The 25,379-nt window shown below is 54.6% G+C and overlaps 1 protein-coding gene across 2 annotated transcripts in view; it reads right to left on the reverse strand.

Moving 5' to 3' along the window:
- The window catches only part of NUP98 (nucleoporin 98 and 96 precursor), a 944,939-nt gene that overhangs the window by 265,961 nt on the left and 653,599 nt on the right, over positions 1–25,379 (reverse strand). Inside the window, exon 25 of one of the 2 annotated variants that reach the window (XM_086933760.1) lies at positions 6,078–6,344. In XM_086933760.1, the coding sequence (XP_086789886.1) occupies positions 6,078–6,344 (267 nt within the window). Of the gene's footprint in view, positions 1–6,077; positions 6,348–25,379 lie in introns of both variants that reach the window. The other variant, XM_086933759.1, reaches the window with a different exon arrangement.

The raw sequence follows: 25,379 nt of genomic DNA on the forward strand, positions 1-25,379 counted from the left end.
CAACCGGGGCAGCACCCCGGCGCGACCGGGGTACAGAGCCAATGTCACGTGTCACCGATGCCAACGAGTCGGCCACTATGCAAACGACCCAAGCTGCCCGCAGTATCAGAGTCCAAAACCCCGCCATGTGGCCGCCGCGGCACTAGGGGAAGAACAGATCTCCGAGGAACAAGAAACAGACGAGCAAGAGTATCAAGAGTGGGAGCCAGCCGCCATGACTCTCGCGTGCTTAGGGGGAAGAGACATGGTCCCGCGGATCCCCCTACCCGCTAACACCCAGAAGTACAGCCAATGGGTGAGCATTAATGGACAACGGGCCGAAGCCCTTCGGGACACCGGGGCCAGTGTGACAGCCGTCCGCTGTCACCTGGTGACCCCAGAACAATATCTACCGAACATTCTCTGCCCTGTGCGATCAGCCGACAACTCGGAAAGTCTGTGTCGGATGGCCTGCGTCCCCTTTGAGTGGGGAGGGGTCTCCGGCATGTTGAAGGTGACGGTCCGAGACGACGCCCCCGTGGACTGCCTCCTCGGAAATGACCTGGAGAGCTCCCCGTGGGCAGCCGTGGAGCGAAAAGAACACTTGGGGATGTTGGGCGTCCCGGACTGGGCGTGCGTCACCACCCGGTCCATGGCCGCCCGTGCCAACCATCACCTGGAAGAACCAGAATGGCCGGCGCCACCGCCTCCGGTCGCCCCAGCCGAGACCCCCGACCATGACACCCCCCTCGAACCTGCTCAACCTTCCGACCTCGCTAACCTTGACCAGTGGGCCCAAGAGGGGGGACCCACACAAGAACAATTTCGCCAGGAACAGAAGACCTGTCCCTCCCTCGAGGGACTCCGCCAACAAGCGCTCGCCCAAAGCGCAGGGGATACCTCCGGAACTCATTGGGTCTACTGGGACAATGATCTGTTGTACAGCGAGCAACGACTCGCCGAGCTGGGGGCCAACCGAGTACTAGTAGTGCCCCTCCGCTTTAGAGACTTCCTGCTAAACCTGGCCCACGATGTCCCCCTGGCAGGACACCTGGGACAAGATAAAACCTACAGTCGCCTGGTGACCCACTTCTTCTGGCCCAAAATGAGAAACGATGTGCACCAGCATTGTCGATCTTGCCCCACGTGCCAAGCCAGTGGGAAGAGCGGCCGCAAACTAAAGGCCCCCTTGCAACCTTTTCCAGTAGTCACGACCCCATTTGAGAGGGTCGGAATAGACATTGTGGGACCCCTGGACCCGCGTACAAAACAAGGCCATCGCTTCATTCTGGTGCTAGTGGACCACGCCACCCGCTACCCTGAGGCTGTTCCTCTCCGGACCGTGACAGCCCCAGTGGTCGGCCGGGCCTTGATGGGGATCTTCTCCCGTGTGGGGTTCCCCCGAGAAGTCGTCAGCGACAGAGGCACGAACTTTATCTCCAAATACATGAAATCCCTCTGGCAACAGTGTGGGGTCACCTACCGATTCACGACCCCCTATCACCCCCAAGGAAACGGACTTGTTGAGCGGTTCAACTGCACGCTAAAAGGGATGATCGGGGGATTGGAAGAGCCCCTCCGTCGCCAGTGGGATGTGCTGCTGCCGTGCCTCCTCTTCGCCTACCGAGAGGTCCCACAGAAATCCCTAGGCTTCAGCCCATTCGAACTGCTATACGGGCACCCAGTGCGGGGGCCGCTCAGCCTGATCAAAGAAGGCTGGGAGATGCCTCCGGCCAAGAGCCCTCCAGATGTCTTCCGGTACCTCCTCGCCCTCCGCAACCAGTCCCGGCGGTTCAGAGACCTAGCAAAAGCCAACCTAGAGGCCAGTCAAGAGGACATGAAAAAATGGTATGACCAGAACGCCTCATCCATTGAATTCGAGCCGGGGCAACAGGTATGGGTAATGTCCCCCACGGAGCCATGCGCTCTCCAAGACAAATGGACGGGACCCTTCAAGGTAATCGAGCGCAAGGGTCCTGCCACCTATCTGATCGATATGGAGTCCTCCCGGAACCCACTCCGAGTCCTCCACACCAACAGACTGAAACCTCACTTTGCACGAACAGAACTCAGCCTACTGATGGCCACAGACAATGGGGTTGAAGACGACTCCGAGCCTCTCCCTGACCTCCTGCGGACCCAGGAGCAAGACGGCTCCGTGGATGGGGTCCGACTCTCGGAGACCCTCACCAGAGAACAACGCCAAGAGTGCCAAGCCCTCCTGTCACAGTTCGCCAGTCTGTTCTCCCTCACCCCAGGTGTCACTTCCTGGTGTGTGCACGATGTGGACACCGGAGACAGCCCTCCTATCCGCCACCGGGCCTACCGCGTACCTGATCGGGTACGGGCCTGCATCCAGGCGGAAGTGGCTAAGATGCTCACGCTCGGGGTCATCGAGCCCTCAGACAGTCCATGGGCCAGCCCGGTCGTACTGGTCCCCAAAGCAGCCGCCCCCGGAACCACACCAGAACTACGGTTCTGCGTCGACTACCGGGGCCTGAATGAAGTCACCAGAACGGACGCACATCCCATCCCCCGGGCAGATGAACTGGTCGACCGAATGGGAGCTGCCCGCTACCTCAGCATCTTCGACCTGACCGCAGGTTATTGGCAGATCGGCCTCACACCCCGAGCACAAGAACGTTCTGCCTTCTCCACCCCCGATGGGCACTACCATTTTACGGTCATGCCCTTCGGCATGAAAAATGCCCCAGCGACTTTCCAACGGCTCGTCAATCAGGTCCTGGCGGGGCTCGAGGGGTTCAGCGCCGCCTACCTAGACGACATCGCTGTGTACAGCCACCATTGGACCGAGCACCTCCACCACCTCCGAGCAGTGCTGCAAGCCCTTCGGCGAGCTGGCCTCACGATCAAGGCCAGCAAGTGTCAAATTGGACAAGGGTCTGTGACCTACCTCGGACACCAGGTGGGAAGCGGCCTAGTGGCCCCTCTACAGCTGAAAATTGCCGCCATCCAGGACTGGCAGCCCCCTATCACCCAAACCGAGGTACGAGCCTTCCTGGGCCTCACGGGCTATTACCGAAGGTTCGTGAAAGACTATGGTACCATAGTGGGGCCTCTCACCGAACTCACGTCAAAGAATCAGCCCAAGAAGGTGAACTGGACCCCAGAGTGTCAAGCGGCTTTCGAACAGTTGAAGGCCGCCATGTGTTCCGCTCCTGTGCTCCAGGCCCCAGACTACAGCCGGGAGTTCGTCGTCCAGACGGACGCCTCCGACCAGGGCATTGGGGCGGTCCTGTCTCAAGTGAACACCGAAGGCCTTGATCAACCGGTGGCCTTCATCAGCCGGAGACTCCTACCACGGGAGCAACGCTGGAGCACCATAGAGAGGGAAGCCTTCGCTGTAGTATGGGCCCTCAAGAAGCTCCGGCCCTACCTTTTCGGCACCCACTTTCGGGTGCAGACCGACCACCGACCCCTGCAGTGGCTGATGCATATGCGGGGGGAAAACCCAAAGTTGCTACGCTGGTCCATCTCCTTGCAAGGTATGGACTTCACAGTCGAACACCGGCCTGGGTCGGACCACGCCAACGCAGATGGCCTGTCCCGGTTTTTCCGCCTCGACGAGGAGAGTCCCCAAGAGGATGGGTAACTCTCCCCGCCTTCAGATGGGGGGGACGCATGTTGGACAGGCCACATGAAGGGCCGCTCTCCCCCGGCCCAACCAGGCCTGAGTACCGTCACGCAAGTACCACACATCATCATTGCACGTCTTCCGCCCTCTCAGGGCCCCTGCCCGCGAGCACGCTAACCTCGTGGGTCCGATCCACTGCCGGCCCACGCTCCCAGCCCGGGCCGCCATCTTGGACACTTCACCACGAGGCCGCCTGGCCCCCGATCGACCTCAACCCAGGGCCTAGCCCGGCCTCAGACATTCCGGCACCACCCTCCACCCAGGAGGTGAGCGGGCTACTTGGCAAGTCAATGGGAGAAAGAGGTGCCGATGGCTCTCCCCCGCCAAGTGCCGCTCGCCCATCGCCTCCCCGGGCGCTGGCTCCACCCCCCTGCTGGGTGTCTGGACTCCCTCATCCCGGACCTCCCGACCTCCAAGTGCGAGGGTCCGGACATCAAAGCACACCAGCCCTATAACTGGGGCAGCTCCAGAGCAGGAAGGCAGTTGTATCTTGGAGTCGAGAGACGTAAAGAGGAACTCATCCTGGACGGACTACTGGCGCTGCCGTAGCTCTGTCCTGTGCACCATCGTCCTGCCTGTTGGCGCTGCCACAGCTGTCGTAAACCTTCATCCTTCATCGTCGTCGGGACCTGCTGGCGTGGCCGCGGACCGTTGTAACCGTCATCTTTCACCGGGACCTGCAGGCTCCGCCGCGGACCGTCATCCTTCCTCCATCCATCTCGGGACCTGCTCCTCCACGGCCCGATCATCTAGAACGCCGAGCTCGAGGATTGAGAGCTATTTCTTTACTCATTGGTAACTAAGACTGTCCCGCTACCCCTTTCCTCAGCCAAAGACTAGAATCGAGGGGACCCCTGAGTCCAGACCTCCTTGTATCATACCAACGTAACCTAAGAATTGCAGATAAAGTCTCGTTAACCTTCAATCTTGTGTGGTGTCCGTCTGTGGGGGGGAAGTTACTTGTCTGTACAGTCGTTGGAGACGGCTCTCCCTGGAGACCTCTCCCCGTAATCTCGGCCGACCCTCCAGGTCCGTCTAACAACGCGGAGTCGAACAGCGCCACCTACTAGCACGCAGGGGCAGTGCTGTCGAAAAATTCCTGCACGCAGTCCGATGCTTGGGGAATATTTTCTAAGGTAAGGAATCTGCGGCTAGAAGTCTCAATCATATTCTATAATTTAATGAGCACAAAATAAAATAGAGACCAGACTTTGTATAACCCTTGGATCAGCATGCATTACCAGTCAGCCCCAGAACAATTATCAATTAATCGGTCATCTTGAAAGTCAAAAGCTGGTGAAAACAGTTATGCATTTGTTCAAATGTAAGATGCCATCAATTTGGAGATACGTCTTTGTGCTGTGTTCATCGCAGATCTTCTAAAACTAAATACACTGGCAGTGTATTGTACAATTTTTATACAGTCCCTACTGCAGGCATCTCTTTTTGTACTCTCAACCACAGGGGTAACCTTAGCTGGCTTACGAAGGGTGAACGCTGCGCCCTTTTGATGTTCAGCAACTTAGATGCTGTCACCCTTCATTGTGGACGAAGCTGGTCACATTTGTTTAGTACCAGTTGGGATACTCTTGTGTGGTTGTGAGAGATCATGGCAGATCCCGTAGTGATGACGTCCACATGATGAGCTACACGGAAGGTAGCGGAGCTGGCGATGTTTTGGGACAAAGTCAAACTAAGGTCCAGGTCTGACAATGGAACTTGGCTGTTGTACGGATCAGCACTTGGTCCGACGTGGAGACTTGCTACCCTGTTTTTCCTTCCTTTACTTCACAGCGGTGGCTTCTAAACTACAGTAACTAGGTGCTTAGCTTCCTCTTAGAAGCCCCCTGAGGTTCCGTCATCAGCAGGGGAGGGGTTAAAGCCAGGCACACTGTAAACAAATCCGAGACTGATGTGCTAGAAAATAGTGTATTGGGGTCACTGCTCTGCAAACAAAATCAGGCATGTGAACCTGCACCCTGCAAGAGAGGTGTCCATATTGAAGGTCACCTGTCGTTTTCTTTGTCCCTATCTATGTCTTTTTTTTGTCCCCAACTCTGGTACATTCCAACATTGTACCTTTCAACATTGTAACTTTCACTTAACTTCCCTCAGCCCCACTCAAACAAACCTAATTATTCAAACTCTTGACTTCTGTATTTTCTTATATTTTGTTTTTTACATATCTGCAGATTCCATTGAAGAATGATTGTCAGTATGTGACGTGTGTGGCAGGAAAATCTTTTTAACCGCAGGCGAGTGCAGCTTTGGCAGAGTATATGTCACAAAGTGTGAAACAACCCCTTATCAGGATTTTTACCACATGAAAGTCTACCTTTCAGTATTTTATTAAAACATAGAGAAAACAAATTTTCAACCTTCCAAAAATGGAATCAAACCCAGATGAAATCACTAAAGGCTCAATGTCAGAAGGTATCCATACCTGAAAGCTGGGATAGTTTACAAGCTTCACTTATCCTCTGTCCGGTCAGATAGCTGAACACTGCTTCTGTGTGATTATCGCGATGAGATATAGACACTTCCTCCTCAATCCGTTCTGCTGCAGTCTGAGACAGCCAGCGAGAAAATGCTTTCCTGCGTTCCAGACTCTGAACATATTCACTTGGCTCATCCAGACTGGCCTCCAACTCCTTTAAGCTGCCCCAGATTGCCTCGCACAATGTCCATGTTAGGTGCCAGTGCTTAACCACTGCTGAGAAATAGGTGAAATGAAATTAACATTAATGTGAGAACAGGGTGCCGGCTGCAGAAAATATTAACATGTTAGATACAGTGCAAAAACATTTAAAGCACTATACTAAAAACCTACAAGTTACTCAGCATAGCCGTTTGTGTTTTCCCAGTCCCAAGCCTGCACCCTCAGTCCAGACTGATGAATACATTTCTCCCTGAATAGAAACTCCTCCACTGTATACTTCGAAGACATTTGACCCCAAGCACAACAGTCGTTTTCCACACGCTCCCAAATCGCTCTTCCCTATACCGCCAACTATCCTCGAACACACTTGCTTCCCTTCACATCTCCAACTACCAAGCCTACATTTCTAAGAAAGTAAATGGGTTTATGTGCAGAGGTGGTGTCAGATTAGCTATATCAAGTAAGGTGGGTTTTGAACAAGACTGAATGAACTTACTAAGAATAGTAACGTGTTTAGTACCAAACTTTATTAATGTATCCAATATAATTACAGTAAGCAATGATGAGCACAGTAACAAGAAATAACAAAATGGACAGAAAAACTATCACAGGTTCAGATATTGCAAAGGGGTGCTTGATAATTAAAACCATTGCAGCTGAAATGGTGGCAAAAAGAAGTTAAGAGGACAGCAAAGGCAGTGAACAGTATAACTCGGAAGACCTATAACTTTTCTATTTGGCAAACTTCATGACAAGACAGTGTACACAGCAACAGAACCACAGTATGAAATTTCATATACAATCCGCGTGACACCTAGGTTTTTTGCTTGATCCATGATGCGTGTTGACTGGATGACTAAGTGGACGCAAGACAAAACGTACCGGTTTAATGCAGAGAATGAGACATTAACATCCTTCACATAACCTCCACAGTGCAGAGGATGTGTAAGACTTGTCCTTTGCATATGCGGTGAGGTGGAAAACAGTGCTTTCACAAGGATTCTTTTTGAAATGTTCTTCTGACATGATTAAGGAGTTTCCTTTGCGTCCAGAGAATATATATTTTTCCACACTGACAAGTAGCGCACGGACATCAAGCATTGTCAAAATGAAAACATGTGGCACTATTAGGTGCTTGCTGCTTTCACTTTGGTCAGTGATGGAGGGGCTACCTCAGCCCAGATCAATAAGCATTGTTCAATACAAAAGAGGTACTGCTGGAAAGGGGACAATGTTTTCTTTGTAATAGTACCTATTCTGAGTGGGTCCCTCTTTAGAGATTCCCACAGAAAACCTACTAGATGAATAGGTTCCTCACATTTGGTAACGCCTTATCTGATAGAGACTATCTAGCCACAGATTCCTAACCTTAGCATACTCCCCGGGTGTCAGACTGGATCCATAAACTTTCGGTGAGCAGTACAGCACTGTCATTCTACCTTGACTGCACAAAAGAGTTCCGGCTGGACGATCAACTCTTTGTGGGTACGATGGATCATGCTCTGAATTAAGATCTGCTACACATTGGCAAAACAAGTAACCGCCTCAAGGAGGTAAGCTCACTATCCATCTCGATATTGTTTTGTAGAGGCCAAACCAGTTCTTACTGGTCCATAATTGATGAAAAGCCTATCTGATTTTCTATGTTACTAGTTTTGTCCAAACAGAATTTCAACACCCTTGATACATCCAAGAGAATGGAGAGATTTCTCAGCCAAGTTGAAAGATTTGTGTAAGAAAGTGGCTCTATATATACTAGACCAAAGTAAAGTAAAGTGTGTATAGAGTCCCCACTCTCCAGAGGTATGGCAGAGGTTAAAGGTAGATTTAAACCTTACTCTCTAAAGTGGCAGCTTGGTTGAGCAGTAAGGCAGTAACAGAGGACAGTGTAGCAAATGGTCTCAGACACTCCAGAACTGAACTCTAGGCCAATTGTTTTGTATCAAAAGATATAGATGTTTTATTTTAGAACCAACAACAAAATGTACTTTTCTCAATATGAGTGACTTTAGGTAATTACTTTGCAAAAACGCAATAGACTTCATGAACAATAGCTACAGTGGTTGCAATAGGCAACACAATTTCAAACACAATTTAACATTGAGCTCAATGGGTTTTTCTACATAAACGCAGTTGATTACTTTTGTAACTCCAGGACTGGATCCTAGATTCAGTCCCGGGACATAAGCTGAAAACAGTTCAGTAATAGCGTTTTGGTTATTGCAGTGATTTTTAAAGAATATAACTATTTTCAAAGTTGACAGTTCAGTACTGGGCTACAGGGTACAATACTGGCTACTCTCCTGATCACAGGTGAGTAATTCGGAATACGTTATTTGGCTGATTTTAGATGAATATTTTAAACACTTTCCAATTTCCAAGTGAAACCAGTCAATCTTAACCTTTGGAAGGAAAAAGAGTTATTGGCTTTTAGGTAAGTACTCAACTGGTATAGTTAAGATTCTGGGCATAGACGCTGGGGTCTCCCAGGGTCGGAAAGGTACAGTAGTTACACCCTCAGCGGCACAGGGGCTGCCCGGTGCAGAGAGAGTAGGCCCAATGCAATCCTTTGGAGGGTAGGGGGCCTTCGGTTGGTGGCTGCAAGCAAGCAGGCCACGCGGCTGTGGGAGCTGAGCTCCCGGTCACTTACTCAGGGTAAGTGGGGGAAGTAAAGTAGTGTAGTCGTTGCACTTCAAGCGGCACTCGGGCAGCTGGAGGCAGGGTGCTTTTGAACCGTCGGGCACTCAATGTTAACCAATGGGAAACTTAAAAAGTGAACAAAGGCTGCAGATTCTGGGATGGAGATTTTTCAGGTGCGACCACCACTTCGAGAGGTAAGTTGGGATCTTGGAGAAAATGTAGGTACCCCAAAGGAAGGCACAGGGAGCCGCAGGGCGCCGGGGTGTCTTTTGGTGTTGGGGAATCTTACCCTCAGCTGGTCGCGGTTGGAGAGGTCACTGGTTCGGAGGCTGCAGGCGTCGAGGAGGGTCTTTGGGCACTGGACTCCGGGTCACAGTCGTCCAGAGTTGTGCTTCACCTCGCCTCTCCCACAGGAGGGGCCGAGTTGGCATAGGCTGGCACCCCCTCTTTCCTCACTTAGGGTTTCCCGTAGTTCTTCCCGCCAGAGTGTGGGTCAGAACCAGTGGGGGCCAGTTGCTGACTACAGCAAGTGGCCTGGAGAAGCGAACAAAGGCGGCATGCCTTTGAAGCTTCCCCCTGCCCATCCTGAGGGAGGAGGCTTGGCACCTTGTCCCGGGATGTGCATTGTTTCAAGCCCACCCCCCCCTCCCCCTAGCCCCCCCTCCCCCCCCCCCCAACTAGAGCACGGGTTTGGGTGCAGCTCGTACCCGCCACTCCAATTTGTCCACTCGGCGTTGTTTGCACCCTGGGCCCCGGGTATGACTCGTACTTCCGCGCGCTGTCGGTTGGGTCACCTCTCCTGGCGGTGATAGGCCAGGGCCGCTAGTACTCTGGAGCACGAAGGGCTTCGGGGTCCGGTCTCCGGGATGGGGCCCGCCCAGAAGCGCCACTGTCTCCTAGCGCTCCCTGGGAAGTGGCGCACAACGGTCCATGCGTTTCGTACCCTGGAGCGTACCGGCTTCAAACGCCTCCAGGTTCGGGACGGGGCTGATGTCGTCAAGGTGCCGGCTCAGGAGCATAGGTCCACAAGCGTTCCCAAGTACGGGGCGTACTGCGGCAGATGCATGGCATACACTGGAGCGCACAGGTCTGCAAGCGCCTCAACGTACGGGGCGTACTGCGGCAGATCATGGCGTACACTGGAGCGCACAGGTCCACAAGCGCTTCCAAGTACGGGGCCTACTGCGGCAGATGCGTGGCGTACACTGGAGCGCACAGGTCCACAAGCGCTTCCAAGTACGGGGTGTACTGCGGCCGATGCGTTTTGGCTCAAGCCGCGGCAAAGCCAGCTGGGCTCAAGGGGGACAAGTCAAGCTTCCCGTAGGGTCAGGAGAGCCGCGATCCAGTCAGCAGGGCTCTGGGGACTGTGATGGGGACGCAACGTTCTTCTCCTTGGACGGGCCGCGAACAACTCAGCGGGGCCCTCCGGTTCCAGGATAAGCCTGGCTCTTCCCGCCAGATCTCCCCGTTATATTCCCCCTTCTTCCTTTCAAGTCTTGAACAAGCCAGCTGGTGCCTTGTGGCCTCGGGCTGATTGCTGGCGCGCCTGGCCATCTAGCGCTCGTCCTCTTTGAAGTTGGCAGGTGGGGCTTTTCAGCTGCCCGGCAGGTAGCGGGGACGCTCCTGGCAGGAGGTGCGAGTGAAACTCCCCCGCCCCATTCTGCTGGGGGGAAGGATTGTTAACCATCGCTGGACAGGGGGGTGATGGGGGGGCCCAGGCTACTCTGAGGTTGTGGCTCTGGGGGGATGGCGCTGGTGGGCTGGTGTTTCTATTGTGGGTCCCTGGTGCTAGGCTGCCTGCTACTATTCTTCTGGGATCCAAGGGGGGTGGGGGTTCTGGAAGCAGGAAGGCCAACGCCAAGGAGGACGGGTCTAACACACGTCCCCCCCAGCTGAAAGGCAGGGAGAACTACACATTCCCTTGGGAGTTCTCCCCACTGAGGCGGAAAAACCTTGATAGACCATCCGCATTGTCGTGGTCAGTACCCGGGCGGTGTTCGACGGTGAAGTCCATCCCCTGGAGGGAAATGGACCATCGCAACAGCTTGGGATTCTCTCCCCTCATCTGCATGAGCCACTTGAGGGGCCAGTGGTCGGTTTGGACCCGGAAGTGAGTTCCGAACAGGTAGGGCCTCAGTTTCTTCAGGGCCCAAACCACTGCAAAGGCCTCCCGCTCGATGGTGCTCCATCTTCGCTCCCTGGGTAGTAATCTCCTACTGAGGAATGAGACTGGTTGGTCTTGGCCCTCCCTATTTAGCTCGGATAGAACTGCCCCTATGCCATGTTTGGAGGTATCGGTCTGGACAACAAACTCCCGAGAGTAGACAGGGGCCTGGAGTACTGGGGCGGTGCACATGGCTGTCTTCAAGGTGTCAAACGCCTTCTGACAGGTGGGGGTCCAGTGCACGTTCTTAGTCTGTCTCTTAGGGGTCAATTCTGTCAGGGGCCCCACTATGCTGCCATACCCCTTGATGAATCTCCGGTAGGAGCTGGTGAGGCAGAGGAAGGCCCTCACTCCGGTCTGGGTCGTAGGGGGTTCCCAGGCCAGGATGGCGTCGATTTTGGGTTGGAGGGGCGCCACCTGGCCGCTCCTTACCTGGTGCCCGAGGTAGACCACTGACCCTTGCCCAATCTGGCACTTACTGGCCTTGATGGCGAGTCCGCCCAGTGTAGGGCCAGTAACACCTCCCAGGGGTGTCTCAAGTGTTCTCCCCGGTCGGTGCTGAACACTGCAATATCGTCCAGGTATGCAGCGCTGACTTTATCCAGCCCTGCCAGTACTCGGTTGACCAGTCTCTGGAAAGTGGCCGGGGCGTTCTTCATCCTGAAGGGCATCACCCGGAATTGGTAGTGCCCATCGGGGGTGGAGAAGACAGACCTCTCCTTTGCTCCTTCGGTGAGGGCAATTTGCCAGTATCCTGAGGCCAGGTCGAAAGTACTGAGGTAATGGGCCGCTCCTAGACGGTCAATGAGTTAGTCTGCCCGGGGAATGGGTTGGGCATCCGTTCACATGACGGCATGGAGTCCCCGGTAATCCACACAGAACCTTAGTTCGGGCGTGGTCCCTGGGGCGGCAGCTTTCGGGACTAGGACCAGTGGGCTGGCCCACTGACTGTCAGAGGACTCCACTACCCCAAGGGCAAGCATTTTGGAGATCTCCTCCTTAATGCAGGATCGGACTCTGTCTGGGACACAATAGGCTTTGTGCCGCACAGGGGGGCTGTCCCCAGTGTCCTCGTTGTGGACCCACCAGTCGACGACACGGGGGACCAAAGAAAAGAGGTCAGAGAACTGTCTCAATAGCTGGCGACAGTCTTCGTGCTGTTCAGGGGTCAGGGAGGGAGGGAGGGAAGAGGCTCACTCCCTCCACGGAGCCATCCTTTTCCTTAGCACACAGGAGATCGGTAAGGGGCTCGGTCTCCTCCGCCTCGTCATCGGCGACTAGGAGCATGCTCACCTCAGACCGCTCGAAGTGGGGTTTGAGGCGGTTCACGTGGAGGACCCTCAAAGGGTTCCTCGGGGACTGTACATCCACCAGGTAGGTGACCTGGCTCTTGCGCTCCACCACTTTGAAGGGACCGGTCCATTTGTCCTGGAGGGCGCAAGGCTTCACCGGGGCCATCACCCAGACCTGCTGCCCAGGCTGAAACTCGACCAGAGTGGCAATTCTGGTCATACCAGCGTTTCATTTCCTCCTGGCTAGCCTCGAAGTTGGCCATTGCGAGTTCCCTGAATTTTCGAGTCTGATTCCTTAGAGTCAGGATGTAGCGGAATATGTCCTGGGGAGGGTTTCGGGGGCCGTCTCCCAGCCCTCTTTGACTAGGCTTAGCGGCCCGCGGACGGGGTGACCATAGAGTAGTTCAAAGGGGCTGAACCCCAGGGACTTCTGGGGACTTGCCGGTATGTGAACAAGAGGCAGGGTAGGAGGTTGTCCCACTTCCGCCTCAGGGGCTCCTCCAGGCCCATGATCATTCCCTTGAGGGTCCGGTTGAATCTCTCAACCAGACCATTGCCTTGAGGGTGGTATGGGGTGGTGAGCTTGTACGTCACCCCGCACTCCTGTCACAGGGACTTCATGTATTTTGAAATGAAGTTGGTCCCCCGGTCGCTCACCACCTCCCGGGGGAATCCCACCCGGGAGAATATTCCCATCAGGGCCCGCCCCACCACGGGCGCCGTCACTGCTCGGAGGGGGATGGCCTCAGGATACCCGGTGGCATGGTCCACCAGGACGAGGATGAATCTGTGGCCCATGGCGGTCCGGGGGTCCAGAGGTCTCACAATATTGATTCCGACCCGCTCATAGGGGGTACTGACCACCGGAAAGGGCTGGAGAGGGGCCTTGCGCCTTCCCCCACTCTTTTCACTGGCCTGGCAGGACTGACAGTGGGTCGTTACGTTGTGGCGGATCCTGGGCTAGTAGAAATGGGTGACCAGCCGGTGGTAAGTCTTATCTTGTCCCAAGTGCCCAGCTAGAGGCACGTCGTGAGCTAGGCCCAGTAGGAAGTCTCTGAAACATAGGGGTACCACCAGCACCCGGGCTGACACTAGCTCAGCAGATTTAGGCTATCTGTAGAGTAGACCATTCTCCCAGTAGATCCAGTGGGACCCAGACTGGTCTCCGGCCGCCTGGTCGGTGGCCTGTTGCCGTACGCCCAGGAGAGTGGGGCAGGTGGTCTGTTCCTGGCAGAACTCTTCCCGGGAAGGCCCACCCTCCTGTCGCCATTGGTCCAACCCCGGGAGGTACCCCAGCTCTGCGATCTGCTTGCCAGTAGGGCCCCGGGCATCTCCTTCCGGGTCGGTGTCCCTTAGGGGGTCGGGACTGGAGGGGTCCGGTTGTCCGCCCTCCTCTTCTCCCCCCTCTAAGGCGGGGCTCTGGGCCCTTCCTTCAGGTCCCTCGCCTTCTGGAGCACTCATCCGTGCGGCCATGGCCCGAGTGGTGGCGCACACCCACTCGGGTAGGCCCATTATCCTCAGATGGGTCTTTCGTTCCACCTGGGTCCATGGGGAGGTCTCTAGGTCATTGCCCAGTAAACAATTGACTGGCATGGAGGTTCGGACCGCTACCTGCAGGGTGCCAGATACTCCCTCCCATTCAAAGGGAATTTGGGCCATTTTGCAGAGGTTCTCAGAGTTGTCGGCCGCAATGACGGGACAGAGGACGTGAGGGACAATCTAATCCTTCGATACTATATGACAGCGAACAGACGTGACACTGGCACCAGTGTCGCGAAGGGCCTCTACCCGGTGTCCGTTGACGGTCACCCACTGCGCGTACTTCGTAGTGTTGGGTGGTAGCGGAGTTCCGGGGACCATTCCTCCATCCTCTAGGGAAATCAGGGACATCGCTCCGGGTTCCCACTCCTCGGGAGCTTCTAACTCCTCCTCGAGGGTGACTGCTGTCAGGTGACGGGGGGATTTGCCAGAGATGGTCGGCTTTTTGAAGAGGGGACACAGGGGGTCACTGGCATAGTGGCCTGGTTGTTGGCATTTGTAACAAGCTGTGGAGGTCCTTAGCCCCGGTCTGCCGGGGGGGGGGGGGGGGGGGGCTGGGGCAGGGCTTGGTAGGGGGGAAGATGGTGATACTGGCGGCTGGTTTCCTTGGGGGCTACGTTGGGGCCCTGGCGGGAACTCCCGCGGCCTAGCTTGGCCTCGCTGTCAGGGGCCCTTCTCATTTCTAGCACATAGTCACCCACTGGGCCCCTGGGGACCCGGGTGTTCACCCAGCCGGTCTGCCTCCACAGCAAGCTTTCTAGGGTTAGTAAGCTTGCTGTCAAGGAGGTGCTGACTCAGTTCTATGAAGCAATTTAAGGAAAGGTGCTTCCAGGCTATCAGATCAAATAATTCTTCGAAAGTGGTGACCTTGCTGCCCTTGATCCAACCCTAAGGCTCTACTGTAAAAGTTGACATTCTACCCAGGTGGTACCCAGGAGCTTCTTGCAATCCCGGAACCGCTGCCGGTACATCTCTGGGGTGAGCCCGTACCTCTCCAACAGGGCTTCCTTCATATGGCTGTAGGAATTCAGTGCCGTGGATGGTGGCTCTAGCAAGGTATCCCTCCCTTCGCTTAGGACCCGCCCCCACAACCCGGCCCCCCAATCCTTCTCAGGGACCCGGTGGGAGGTCATCGCGCCCTCATAGTTCAGTCAAAAAATGACTAGGGGTAGAGCTTCTCCGGATCTGCACTAGCTGGCGCGGAAAAAAGAAGAACTGACGTCAGCGCGCATGGGCGGAGTCTAAGTTTTCAGATGAGGTCATTCCGGCGCTAACGACGCCGGACGCGGAGCCACAGACGACGCCTACCGACGCGCAGGGGTATTGCTACGCAAAAATTTCCGGATCCAGTCTGACGCCTGGGGATATTCTAAGGTAAGGAATCCATCACTAACGTGTCTCTTTCAGATATACTCCTTGACTACGTCTTTGGGGATGTGGACCTTGGTTTCTACCGGGAGCGGGGTTCCTCTGTTCCCCGGGAGCCCGGCTCCCTCACTCCTAGCCTTGAGCTCGAGCTCCTTCAGGCTCCGTTCGTGCTCTAACTGTAGTTTCCTGCCCTCATGCTCTCGCTGCAACTTCTTTTCTTCCAACTCCCCATGTAACCTCAATTCCTCTATAGATAACTTCCCTTCTGCTAATTTTAACTCCCCTTCAATTTTGAGCTTAGGTAGCTCTAGCTCATGGGCTCTGCTTTTCTCTCGTTCCGCTAGCTCCCCGGGGGACAGTCTTCTATCTGACGGGTTACTACGCGCAGCGGAGGCTGCTCTCTCGTTCTCTGGGGCCCCGGTTTTGTCCTGCCACGCATCCCCAACACTGTTCTCTTCTACTGGGGGAGGAGAGGCTCTCGACTCTACCCAGGCCCTCAGGGCCTTTTGGAGATCCTCCTTGGTGCTCAGGCCAGTGGTAGGGATTTGAGCGTCTTTACAGAACTGTTTCAGGTCTTTGTGGGTGTAGGTGTCAAATTGTTCTTCTTGAAAGACTGGGTTCCCGTTAGGTGCGGTAAGACTCATGGTGGTCAGGGGGTAACCCTCCTTCAACTAGTTCGGTAGATATTTGGGCAAGAAGGTTCAGTTCTGCAATCTCAGGGCTCTGTTCGGCTTCGCCCTTGCTATGTAGTGTGTCAGCTGCTCCCCTATACAATGACCACAAATGCGGATTCTGATCCTTCCTGTTGCTTCCAGTGTTGGAGGTGGGAGGTCTCTGGGGGACAGAGGTAAGTACTCCTGGCCACCCGGGACCCCTCTCCTCCAGGAACGTTACAGAGCTCTAGAGTCAGGCCTCCATGATAGGAGGGTTACGCATTTATGGTCATGTACACAGCCACACCAGCACACTACAAAGGGACACCACACCAATAGGTTATAGCCAAACAAGTTTTTTATATATGACTCTGCATCAGGTCAGGGGGTATGTACACTTGGGTTAGGGGGTTCAGATTTGCTTCTGGAATGACCTGGGCGTCTGGCTTGGATAGGCGGGAGACTTTGTGGGTAACTCTGGATACTCACAGTCTCTAGTCCTGTCGGTTTGGGAGGGCTGTGGGATTCAGCACTCCTAGTCCGGATGTTGGGGGCTAAGTTTCCGGCGCACAGCTCTCAATCCTCAAGCCGCGGGATACGGAGGGTTGCAAGGTAGAGGTATCAGGCGTACGACTCACAATCCTAGAGTCACGTGATACCGAAGGAGTCTAGAGCGCGGGTGTGAGAAGTTGGCCTGATACAAAGTGCTCACTAGAATATCAGTCCAAACAACCCTTATTGATGATTGGTTGCAAGTCAACCGTAGACCAGCTATCCTAGTAGCATGGACAAGAGCAGTCTTTAGGCTAGACTCTAGAGGGCGTGTTAAGCCAGCTGTTATACCATCACATATACCCCTTGAACACCAAGTGAAAGGACACCACACAAGTTGTTATGAAAATAAAAGGATATTTATTTAGAACACAACAACCCTGGACTCTTTATGAGGACAGGGTGCTAAGCACAATACAAAGCTCTTATGAAAATACTCAAAGTCGCACAATTTACACAAATGCCCGAGGGGCACAAAAAACCATATACTCTAAAAGTGGAATGCGAAATTACTAGCAGGTAAGTACTACTCTAATAGGCTTTAGGATCGCTAGGGCTGGACTACTGAACCTTCAGATTACTAGCAGGAGGCCTAGGGGGATCGGGTGCAGAGTGTGCACTCTCACGCGGGATGCGGGACAAAGTCTATGGATGCTAGATTTCGTAAAGTTAGTGATATCGGACGAATCCGACTAGGTAGAGCTGAAACGAAAAAGGATCTGGACCTTTGGATAGTTAAGCTATGCCAGAGCACCGAAATGCTCAGGTTACCTAGCCCAGGGGCTGCGGCTGCATGGTCTGAAAAGTCGTCGGGAATCCTCTTGGCAGTCTATGGAGCCTGAAAGAAGAAGTTGCTGGCAGGCGACCAGTGAAGAGATTCGGAGGGATCCAAACCTGGATCGGTGATGGAGGATACCTGTAAGCAGAGGGGACCAAGTTCTGAATCACTAGCCAGTGATTAGATGGGCACCAGGATGGCACCGGATGGAGTCACCTCGACCAGGTGAGTGGGCGACGCTGGGCTCTGCAGTCTCTCAGACCAGGAGGCGTTGTCGGCGACCAGGATGGAGGTGCGAGCTGTCCCACGAAGGTATCTGCTGTCGACGTCGCTGGACCCAGGATTGGGGCAACAAGTCTTGGCAAATGCAAGCCCACGCGGTGGACTTAAAATGGCGTCTGGAGTGGACCAGGAGGGTCCGGGGTGCTCCTCTGTTGGAGGGGAGCAAGGGCCAGTCTGGAGCAACCAGACCAGCGGTGTTGTCGTCGTGGTGCGTCGTCAAGAGGGCAACAAGCCAGCAGGCAAGTAGCCGGACAACGCAGTGAGCAGCAAAGAGCAGAAGGGCCCCACGCAGATCTGGTGGATGCTGGGGGGTTGGACTTCGGTGCTGGAGCTGCTCAGGGTTAGGGCTTCTCGAACCCCAAAGCACTCACTCGAGGATCCCTCGGCGGTCGTGCTGGATGAGCGTTGTGCAGTTCTGAAGATGGCCGGTCCCTCGAGGTCTCGTCACACCCACGGATCTCAGCTGGGCTGATGATGTAGGTAGAGGTCAGAGGTGCCAGGGAAGCCGGGTCTCGTCGTGCTGGTCGGTCGGATTCCGGAGGAAGGACGTGCAGCAAACCGCAGTGTTCTTAGATGGTGCCTGCGGGTGCAATCTTGAGAAGAAGTCTTGAGTTCCTTTCGTAGAAAGTAGTTTCAGGATTCAAAGATGATCTAATTTGGAAGGGGGCCCGCTCCTATCTTTATACTAAGAAAAGGGGCTGGCACGCGACTAGGTCCTGCCCATGGGTGGGACCAGGAAGGGGGGTGGTTACACCCCTCTCCCATGCCGGACTTTCCCCAGCTCAGGGGCTGGTGTGCCCCTGGACTGGTTCTAGCCGGCCTATGCATAGTGAGCACCGGGGTGCCACTTGCAGTCACCTTCCTCTAAAGCCCTGCCTACCCAGGATACACAAAACCCTGTCTGGGATGGTGCTAGCACCATCCCAGACAGGAAACCCTTTGTCCAAGCTCTCCTCGCTGGAAGGACTCCCAGAAGCAGGAGGTCAGACTTGTGTCTGTGGTGGCAGCATCCATTTTGTGATGCTGAGGCTCGAGTTAACTTTAACCGGGGATCACAGTTACATACATGTCGTGTCCCTCTAGAAGGGTGGAATGCTAACCCAGTCGCCAGAATTGGCGAGGGGTTAGTATTCCAATTCGTATGACACCTTACTCGACATGTTTTGATAAAGCGATACCAGAGTTGGCATATAACCGCGAGGATTATAATGCACTTAAGAGTATATGGTACGCGTTATCATGGAACAGCTATTAGGACTTGGTTCCGCAAGCTGCAAACGAGCTTAGCTCATGCCAGAGCACCATCTCAAATAATTCCAAGCACTCTGCCTTCAGGATTGTCAAGGCCTGCCATAGGAGTGACTGATAGGAATCTATGGGTCCATTTTAGGGTTAGATATAGGTATACTATATCTAAAGCAAAGGGTGAGTACACCACCTTGCCCCAGCTGTCGTGCAGCCAGTTGTGTCAGATTTAGATGGCCAGCCAGGGGTGGCATAATACATGCTGCAGCCCCTGGTATGCCCTGGGTACACCTATGCCCTGAGTTACAGGGTCTGATAAGGTGGCCCAGTACCAATTGGTAAATGCACCTAAGGTACACGTGTCAATTTAGTGAGAGAACAGCTAGGCTGTGGGTCTGATTAGCAGGCCCACAGCCAGGGAAGTCGTAAACCAGTGAAGCAAAAAGCAAAAATCTGGGGTGATCATAGGATTGCAGACCCTACTCTCCTACAACGGGTTTGGGTGCAGCTCGTGCTCGCCACTCCAATTCGTCCACTCGACATTGTTCGCACCCTGGGTCCCGGGTACGACTCGTACTTCTGCGCGCTGTCAGTTGGGTCACCTCTCCTCGCGGTGATAGGCCAGGGTCGCTCGTACTCTGGAGCGTGAAGGGCTTCAGGGTCCAGTCTCCGGCATGGGGCCATCCCAGAAGCGCCACTGTCTCCTAGCGCTCCCTGGGACGTGGCGCACAACGGTCGATGCAGTGCGTACCCTGGAGCGTACCCGCTCTCAAACGCCTCCAGGTATGGGTCGGGGCTGTCGTCGTCGAGGTGCGGGCTCAGGAGCGCACAGGTCCACAAGCACTCCCAAGTACGGGGCGTACTGCGGCAGATGCGTGGCGTACACTGGAGAGCACAGGTCCACAAGCGCATCCAAGTCCGGGGCGTACTGCGGCAGATGCGTGGCGTACACTGGAGCGCACAGGTCTACAAGTGCTCCCAAGTACGGGGCGTACTGCGAAAGATGCGTGGCGTACACTGGAGCGCCAGGTCCACAAGCGCATCCAAGTCCGATGCGTTCTGGCTCAAGCCGCGACGAAGTCAGCTGGGCTCAAGGGGGACAAGTCAAGCGTCTCGTAGGGTCAGGAGAGCCGCGATCCAGTCAGCAGGGCTCTGGGGGACTGTGATGGGGACGCAACATTCTTCTCCTCGGACGGGCCGCGGACAACTCAGCAGAGCCCTCCGGTTCCAGGATACAACTGGCTCTTCCCGCCAGATCTCTCAGTTATATCCCCCCTTCTTCCTTTCAAGTCTTGACCCAGCCAGCTGGTGCCTTGTGGCCTCGGGCTGATTTCTGGCGCGCCTGGCCATCTGGCGCTCGTCCTCTATGAAGTTGGGAGGTGGGGCTTTTCGGCTGCCTGGCAGGGAGGTGCGAGTGAAACTCCCCCGCCACATTCTGCTGGGGGGAAAGGATTGTTAACCATCGCTGGACAGGGGGGTGATGGGGGGCCCAGGCTTCTTGATGGTTGTGGCTCTGGGGGGGATGGCGCTGGTGAGTCGGTGTTTCTATTGTGGGTCCCTGGTGCTAGGCTGCCTGCTACTGGGGGGAATCTGGGGGCGCCCTGCTGATGGTGCTACTATTCTTCTGGGATCTGTGGTGGGTTCTGGAAGTAGGAAGGCCCAAGCCAAGGAGGACGGATCTAACAGAGGGGCAGAGAGTGGATCCACAGCCTTTGCTGTGCACCAAGCCACAAATTTGTTCCACCTGCAGGCGTATATCGTTTTTGTGGAGGGACGCCTGGCTGCCAAAATGACATCATAGACTTCAGGAGGCAAGTCAAATGGCCTCAACTGTCGCCGCTCAATCTCCACGCATGTAGATGGAGGCTGGACAGGTTCGGGTGGAGGACCGTCCCCTGCTGCTGCAACAGAATGACCTCCTGAAGAGGCAGTCGAATCGGGGGATCGATGGACATACTGAGTAGCTCGGGATTTGGGGCCACAAGAATGCCTTGGGTCCGGTCGGACCTGATCTTCAGCACTCTGGGCAGAACTGGTATAGGCGGAAAGGTATACAACAGACCCCAACTCCACTCGCGACAAAAAGCACCTCCGAGCGAGTGCCGCCTTGGAAATTCCAACGAGCAGAACTGATGACATTGCGTGTTCTCTTCAGTGGCGAATAGATCTAACCAAGGCTCTCCCCACTGCTGAAAGAGACCTTGTGCCACATCAGAGTTCAGACACCATTCGTGATCCATCATGCAACGGCGGCTGAGTTCGTCCACCCTGGCATTCAGGGAACCTGCCACGTGTTGAACCACCAGGGAGATGCCCTGGTGTTCCAGCCATGTCCAGAGGCGCAGAACCTCCTGACAAAGTGTCCATAACCCCACCGGCCCGGTTTGTTGCAGTATCACATGGCGGTGGTGTTGTCCGTGAACACCTGCACTACACTTCCCCGGACAGAGGGAAGGAATGCCTTCAGTGCAAGTCAAATCGCCCGCAGCTCCAGAAGGTTGATATGGAGCCGGGACTCCGCCGGAGACCAGAGGCCTCTGATCTCAGCCTCTGCCATGTGGACCCCCCTCCCAGGAGAGACGCATCTGTCACCAGTGTGTGCTCCGGTTGGAGAAGGGAGAGGGATCTACCACTGACCCAATCGCGGTCCGTGAGCCACTACTTCAACTGACTCGCAGTGCCCTCCGAGATCAGGACGTGGTCGGACAAGTTGCCCTGATGCTGTGCCCACTGGAACTTCAGGTTCGACTGCAGGGCCCGCATCCACCACCTGGCGTGATGCACTAGCAGGATTCAGGAGGCTATCAGCCCCAGGAGCTGCAGCGTCATCCTGACCGAAACTCGGGATAAAGGCTTAAAGATCGGAATTAGAGCCTAAATGTCCCGAACCCGCTGTTCAGGAGGATAAACTAGAAACTGTGCCAAGTCCAAAACCGCTCCAATGAAGAGGAGCTTTTGGGAGGGACTCAGGTGGGACTTCGGCACGTTGATTGAGAACCCCAGCGAGTGCAGGAGATAGACCGTAGTCTGGAGGTGGGAGAAGACTGTCTGGGACAAGCCAGCCTTAATAATACCCAGTCGTTGACATAGGGGAAGACTGGAACCCCTGATCTGTGCAGATGAGCTGCGACCACCGCCATCACTTTCGTGAACACCTGAGGGGCACTGGGGAGGCCGAAGGGGAGCACTGTAAACTGAAAGTGCTTATGGCCTACTGTGAACCGCAGGTAGCACCGGTGGGCCTGCAGGAAGGAGATATGGAAATAAGCGTCCTGCGAGTCCAACACTACCATCCAGTCTCCAGGGTCTAGGGCAGCCAGGACCTGAGCTAAAGTCAACATCTTGAACTTCTCCTTCCGGAGGAAGCTGTTGATGTTCCTGAGGTCCAAGATAGGGAGTAGGAGCTCTGTGCCCTTCTTGGGAACCAGAAAGTAGTGGGAGCTCGGGATTTGGGGCCACAAGAATGCCTTGGATCCGGTCGGACCTGATCTTCAGCACTCTGGGCAGAACTGGTATAGGCGGAAAGGTACACAACAGACCCCAACTCCACTCGCGACAAAAAGCACCTCCGAGCGAGTGCCGCCTTGGAAATTCCAACGCGCAGAACTGATTACATTGAGTGTTCTCTTCAGTGGCGAATAGATCTAACCAAGGCTCTCCCCACTGCTGAAAGAGACCTTGTGCCACATCAGAGTTCAGACACCATTCGTGATCCATCATGCAACGGCGGCTGAGTTAGTCCGCCCTGGCATTCAGGGAACCTGCCAGGTGTTGAACCACCAGGGAGATGCCCTGGTGTTCCAGCCATGTCCAGAGGCGCAGAACCTCCTGACAAAGTGTCCATAACTCCACCGGCCCGGTTTGTTGCAGTATCACATGGCGGTGGTGTTGTCCGTGAACACCTGCACTACACTTCCCCGGACAGAGGGAAGGAATGCCTTCAGTGCAAGTCGAATCGCCCGCAGCTCCAGAAGGTTGATATGGAGCCGGTACTCCGCCGGAGACCAGAGGCCTCTGATCTCAGCCTCTGCCATGTGGACCCCCCCTCCCAGGAGAGACGCATAGTATACCTATATCTAAACCTAAAATGGACACATATACTCCTATAAGTCACTCCTAGGCAGGCCTTAACAATCCTGGAGGCAGAGTGCTTGGAACTATGAGAGATAGTGCTCTAGCATGAGCTGAGCCGGTCTACAGCTTTCGGAACCAAGTCCTTTAGCTGTTTCCATGATAACGCTATACCATATACTCAAGTGCATTATAATCCTCGCGGTTATTGCTAACTTTGGCATAGCATTATCAAAACATGTCTTGTAAGGTGTCATACGAATTGGAATACTACCCCCTCGCCAATTCTGGCGACGGGGGTAGCATTCGACCCTATTAGAGGGACACGACATGTTCCTAACTGTGAACCCCGGTTAAAGTTAAACTCGAGCCTCAGCATCACAAAATGGATGCTGCCACCAGACACAAGTCTGACCTCCTGCTGCTGGGAGTCCTTCCAGCGAGGGAGGCTTGGACAAAGGGTTTCCTGCCTTGGGAGGTGCTAGCACCACCCCAGACAGGATTTTGTGTATTAGGTAGGACAGGCCTGAAAGGAATGAGACATGCCTGGGGCACACTAGGTGCCTCTGTGCATACCCCGGTTCAAACCAGTTGCTGGGGCACTCCAGCCCCAGCTCTGGCGCGAAACCGGACAAAGGATAGGGGGTGTAACCACCCCCCTTCCTGGTCCCACCCATAGGAGGGACCTAGTGATAGTACAGCCCCCTTTAGCAGAATAAAGGTAGGAGCTGGTCCCATTCCAAGTTAGATTATCCTGAATTGATTTTACAAGAAGAAACTCTGGACTTCGACGTTCTGCTCTACAGAAGACTGAAGAAATCTCCCTTGTGAGCAAGGAGTGTCCACCCTGCACCAGCAGGCACCATCAAGCGTCCAGCGGCTTCACTTTGTCGTCTTCCCTCGAGGATCCAGACTTCAGAGCCCGACGAGACCCGGATTCCCGGACCTCTCCGACCTCTACCGACATCTGCAGCACAGCTGAGATCCGTGGGTGCGACAAGACACATGGGACCGGCCATCTTGAAGAAACTGCACTTCGCTTCCAGCACGACTTCTGAGGTATCCTCAACTAAGTGCTTTGGGGATTGAGAAGCCCCAGCTCCGAGCAGCTCCTGCACAGAAGATCAGCCCTCCAGCATCCACGAGATCTGCGTGGGGCCCTTTTGCTTGATTGCTGCTCGACGCGTTGTCTGGTCACTTGCCAGCTGGCTAGTGGCCTCCTAGACGACGAACCTTGAAATCCACACCGCTGGTCTGGTTGCTCCAGACTGGCCCCTGCTTCCCTGCAAAGGAGAAGCACCCCGGACCCTCCTGGTCCGCACCAGACGCCGATTCCACTCACCTCGTGGGTTGCCTTTGCCAAGGCCTGTTGACGCCGAATCCGGATTCAACACCGCCGACAGCGAGAGCCTGCGCAGGACAGCTCGTGCCTCCATCCTGGTCGTCAAAGACACCACCTGGTCCACATGGCTGCAGAGTCAAGCGTCCACTCTTCACCTGATTGCGACAACAGCCTCTGGTTCCCTCCTGGTTCCACTTCAGTCACTGGCTAGTGACTTTGAACATTGTCCCCTCTGCTTTCAGGTCTTCAGCTTCACTGATCCACCCTTGGATCACACCGGACATCTTCCTCCTGGTCGCCTGCAGCATATTTTCTTTCAGGCTCCATAGACCTCAACGCAGAAACCCGACACGACTTCGCACCTATGCACCCGCAGCCCGTGGATGAGGTAACGAGAGCATTTCGGTGCTCAAGGGTAGATCGACTCTCCTAGTGTCCAGATTCAGTCGTTTTAGTCCTAACTAGACAGGATTGTCTGTACTCACCTTTTTCTTGAACTGTACTGTCCATAGACGTTGTTACACATCTCGCGTGTGAGTTCACATTCTGCACACGCGTTCCGTGGGCCTCCTATTACTTACCTAAAGTTAGGATAGTGTAGTCCCAGCGATCCTACAGCCTTTGGACAGCTCCATTCCTTCTATCGACTTCCTTATACCACTTGTTTAGTATATGGTTTGTTGCGCCCCTAGGGCAACATTGTAACTCGTGCAACTTAACGTATTTTTCTTAAGAGTCTTGTCATGTGCTTAGCCCTCTGATCTCAAAGAGTTCAGAGGTGTTTGTTAGTTAATAAGGAATATGCTACTTACTAGTATGCATCTGTTCTTGGCATAGAGGGCTGCAGAGTGGTACATTATGAATAGATCGCCATCTGGTGTTGGGCTCGGATGATTGCACTTTGTTTTTCTCTTGGAGAGTCTTTTGTATCCTGGTGACTCCTCCTTTGGTTGGTAGTGCGCATGGGCATCGGCTCCATCCTTAGATTGTTTTGCCATAGTAGGGTTAGATGGAGTAGTATGATAGAATACAGATAGGAATGCCCATGTAAGTGTATCTAAATAAGATAATGTTGGAACAGACACAGGTTTCCGGGGAGGCTGGGAGGGCATGTACCACTCTGCAGCCCTCTATGCCAAGAACAGATGCATACTAGTAAG

The sequence above is a fragment of the Lissotriton vulgaris genome, chromosome 8 (genome assembly GCF_964263255.1).
Source record: "Lissotriton vulgaris chromosome 8, aLisVul1.2, whole genome shotgun sequence".
NCBI classification, from domain to species: domain Eukaryota; kingdom Metazoa; phylum Chordata; class Amphibia; order Caudata; family Salamandridae; genus Lissotriton; species Lissotriton vulgaris.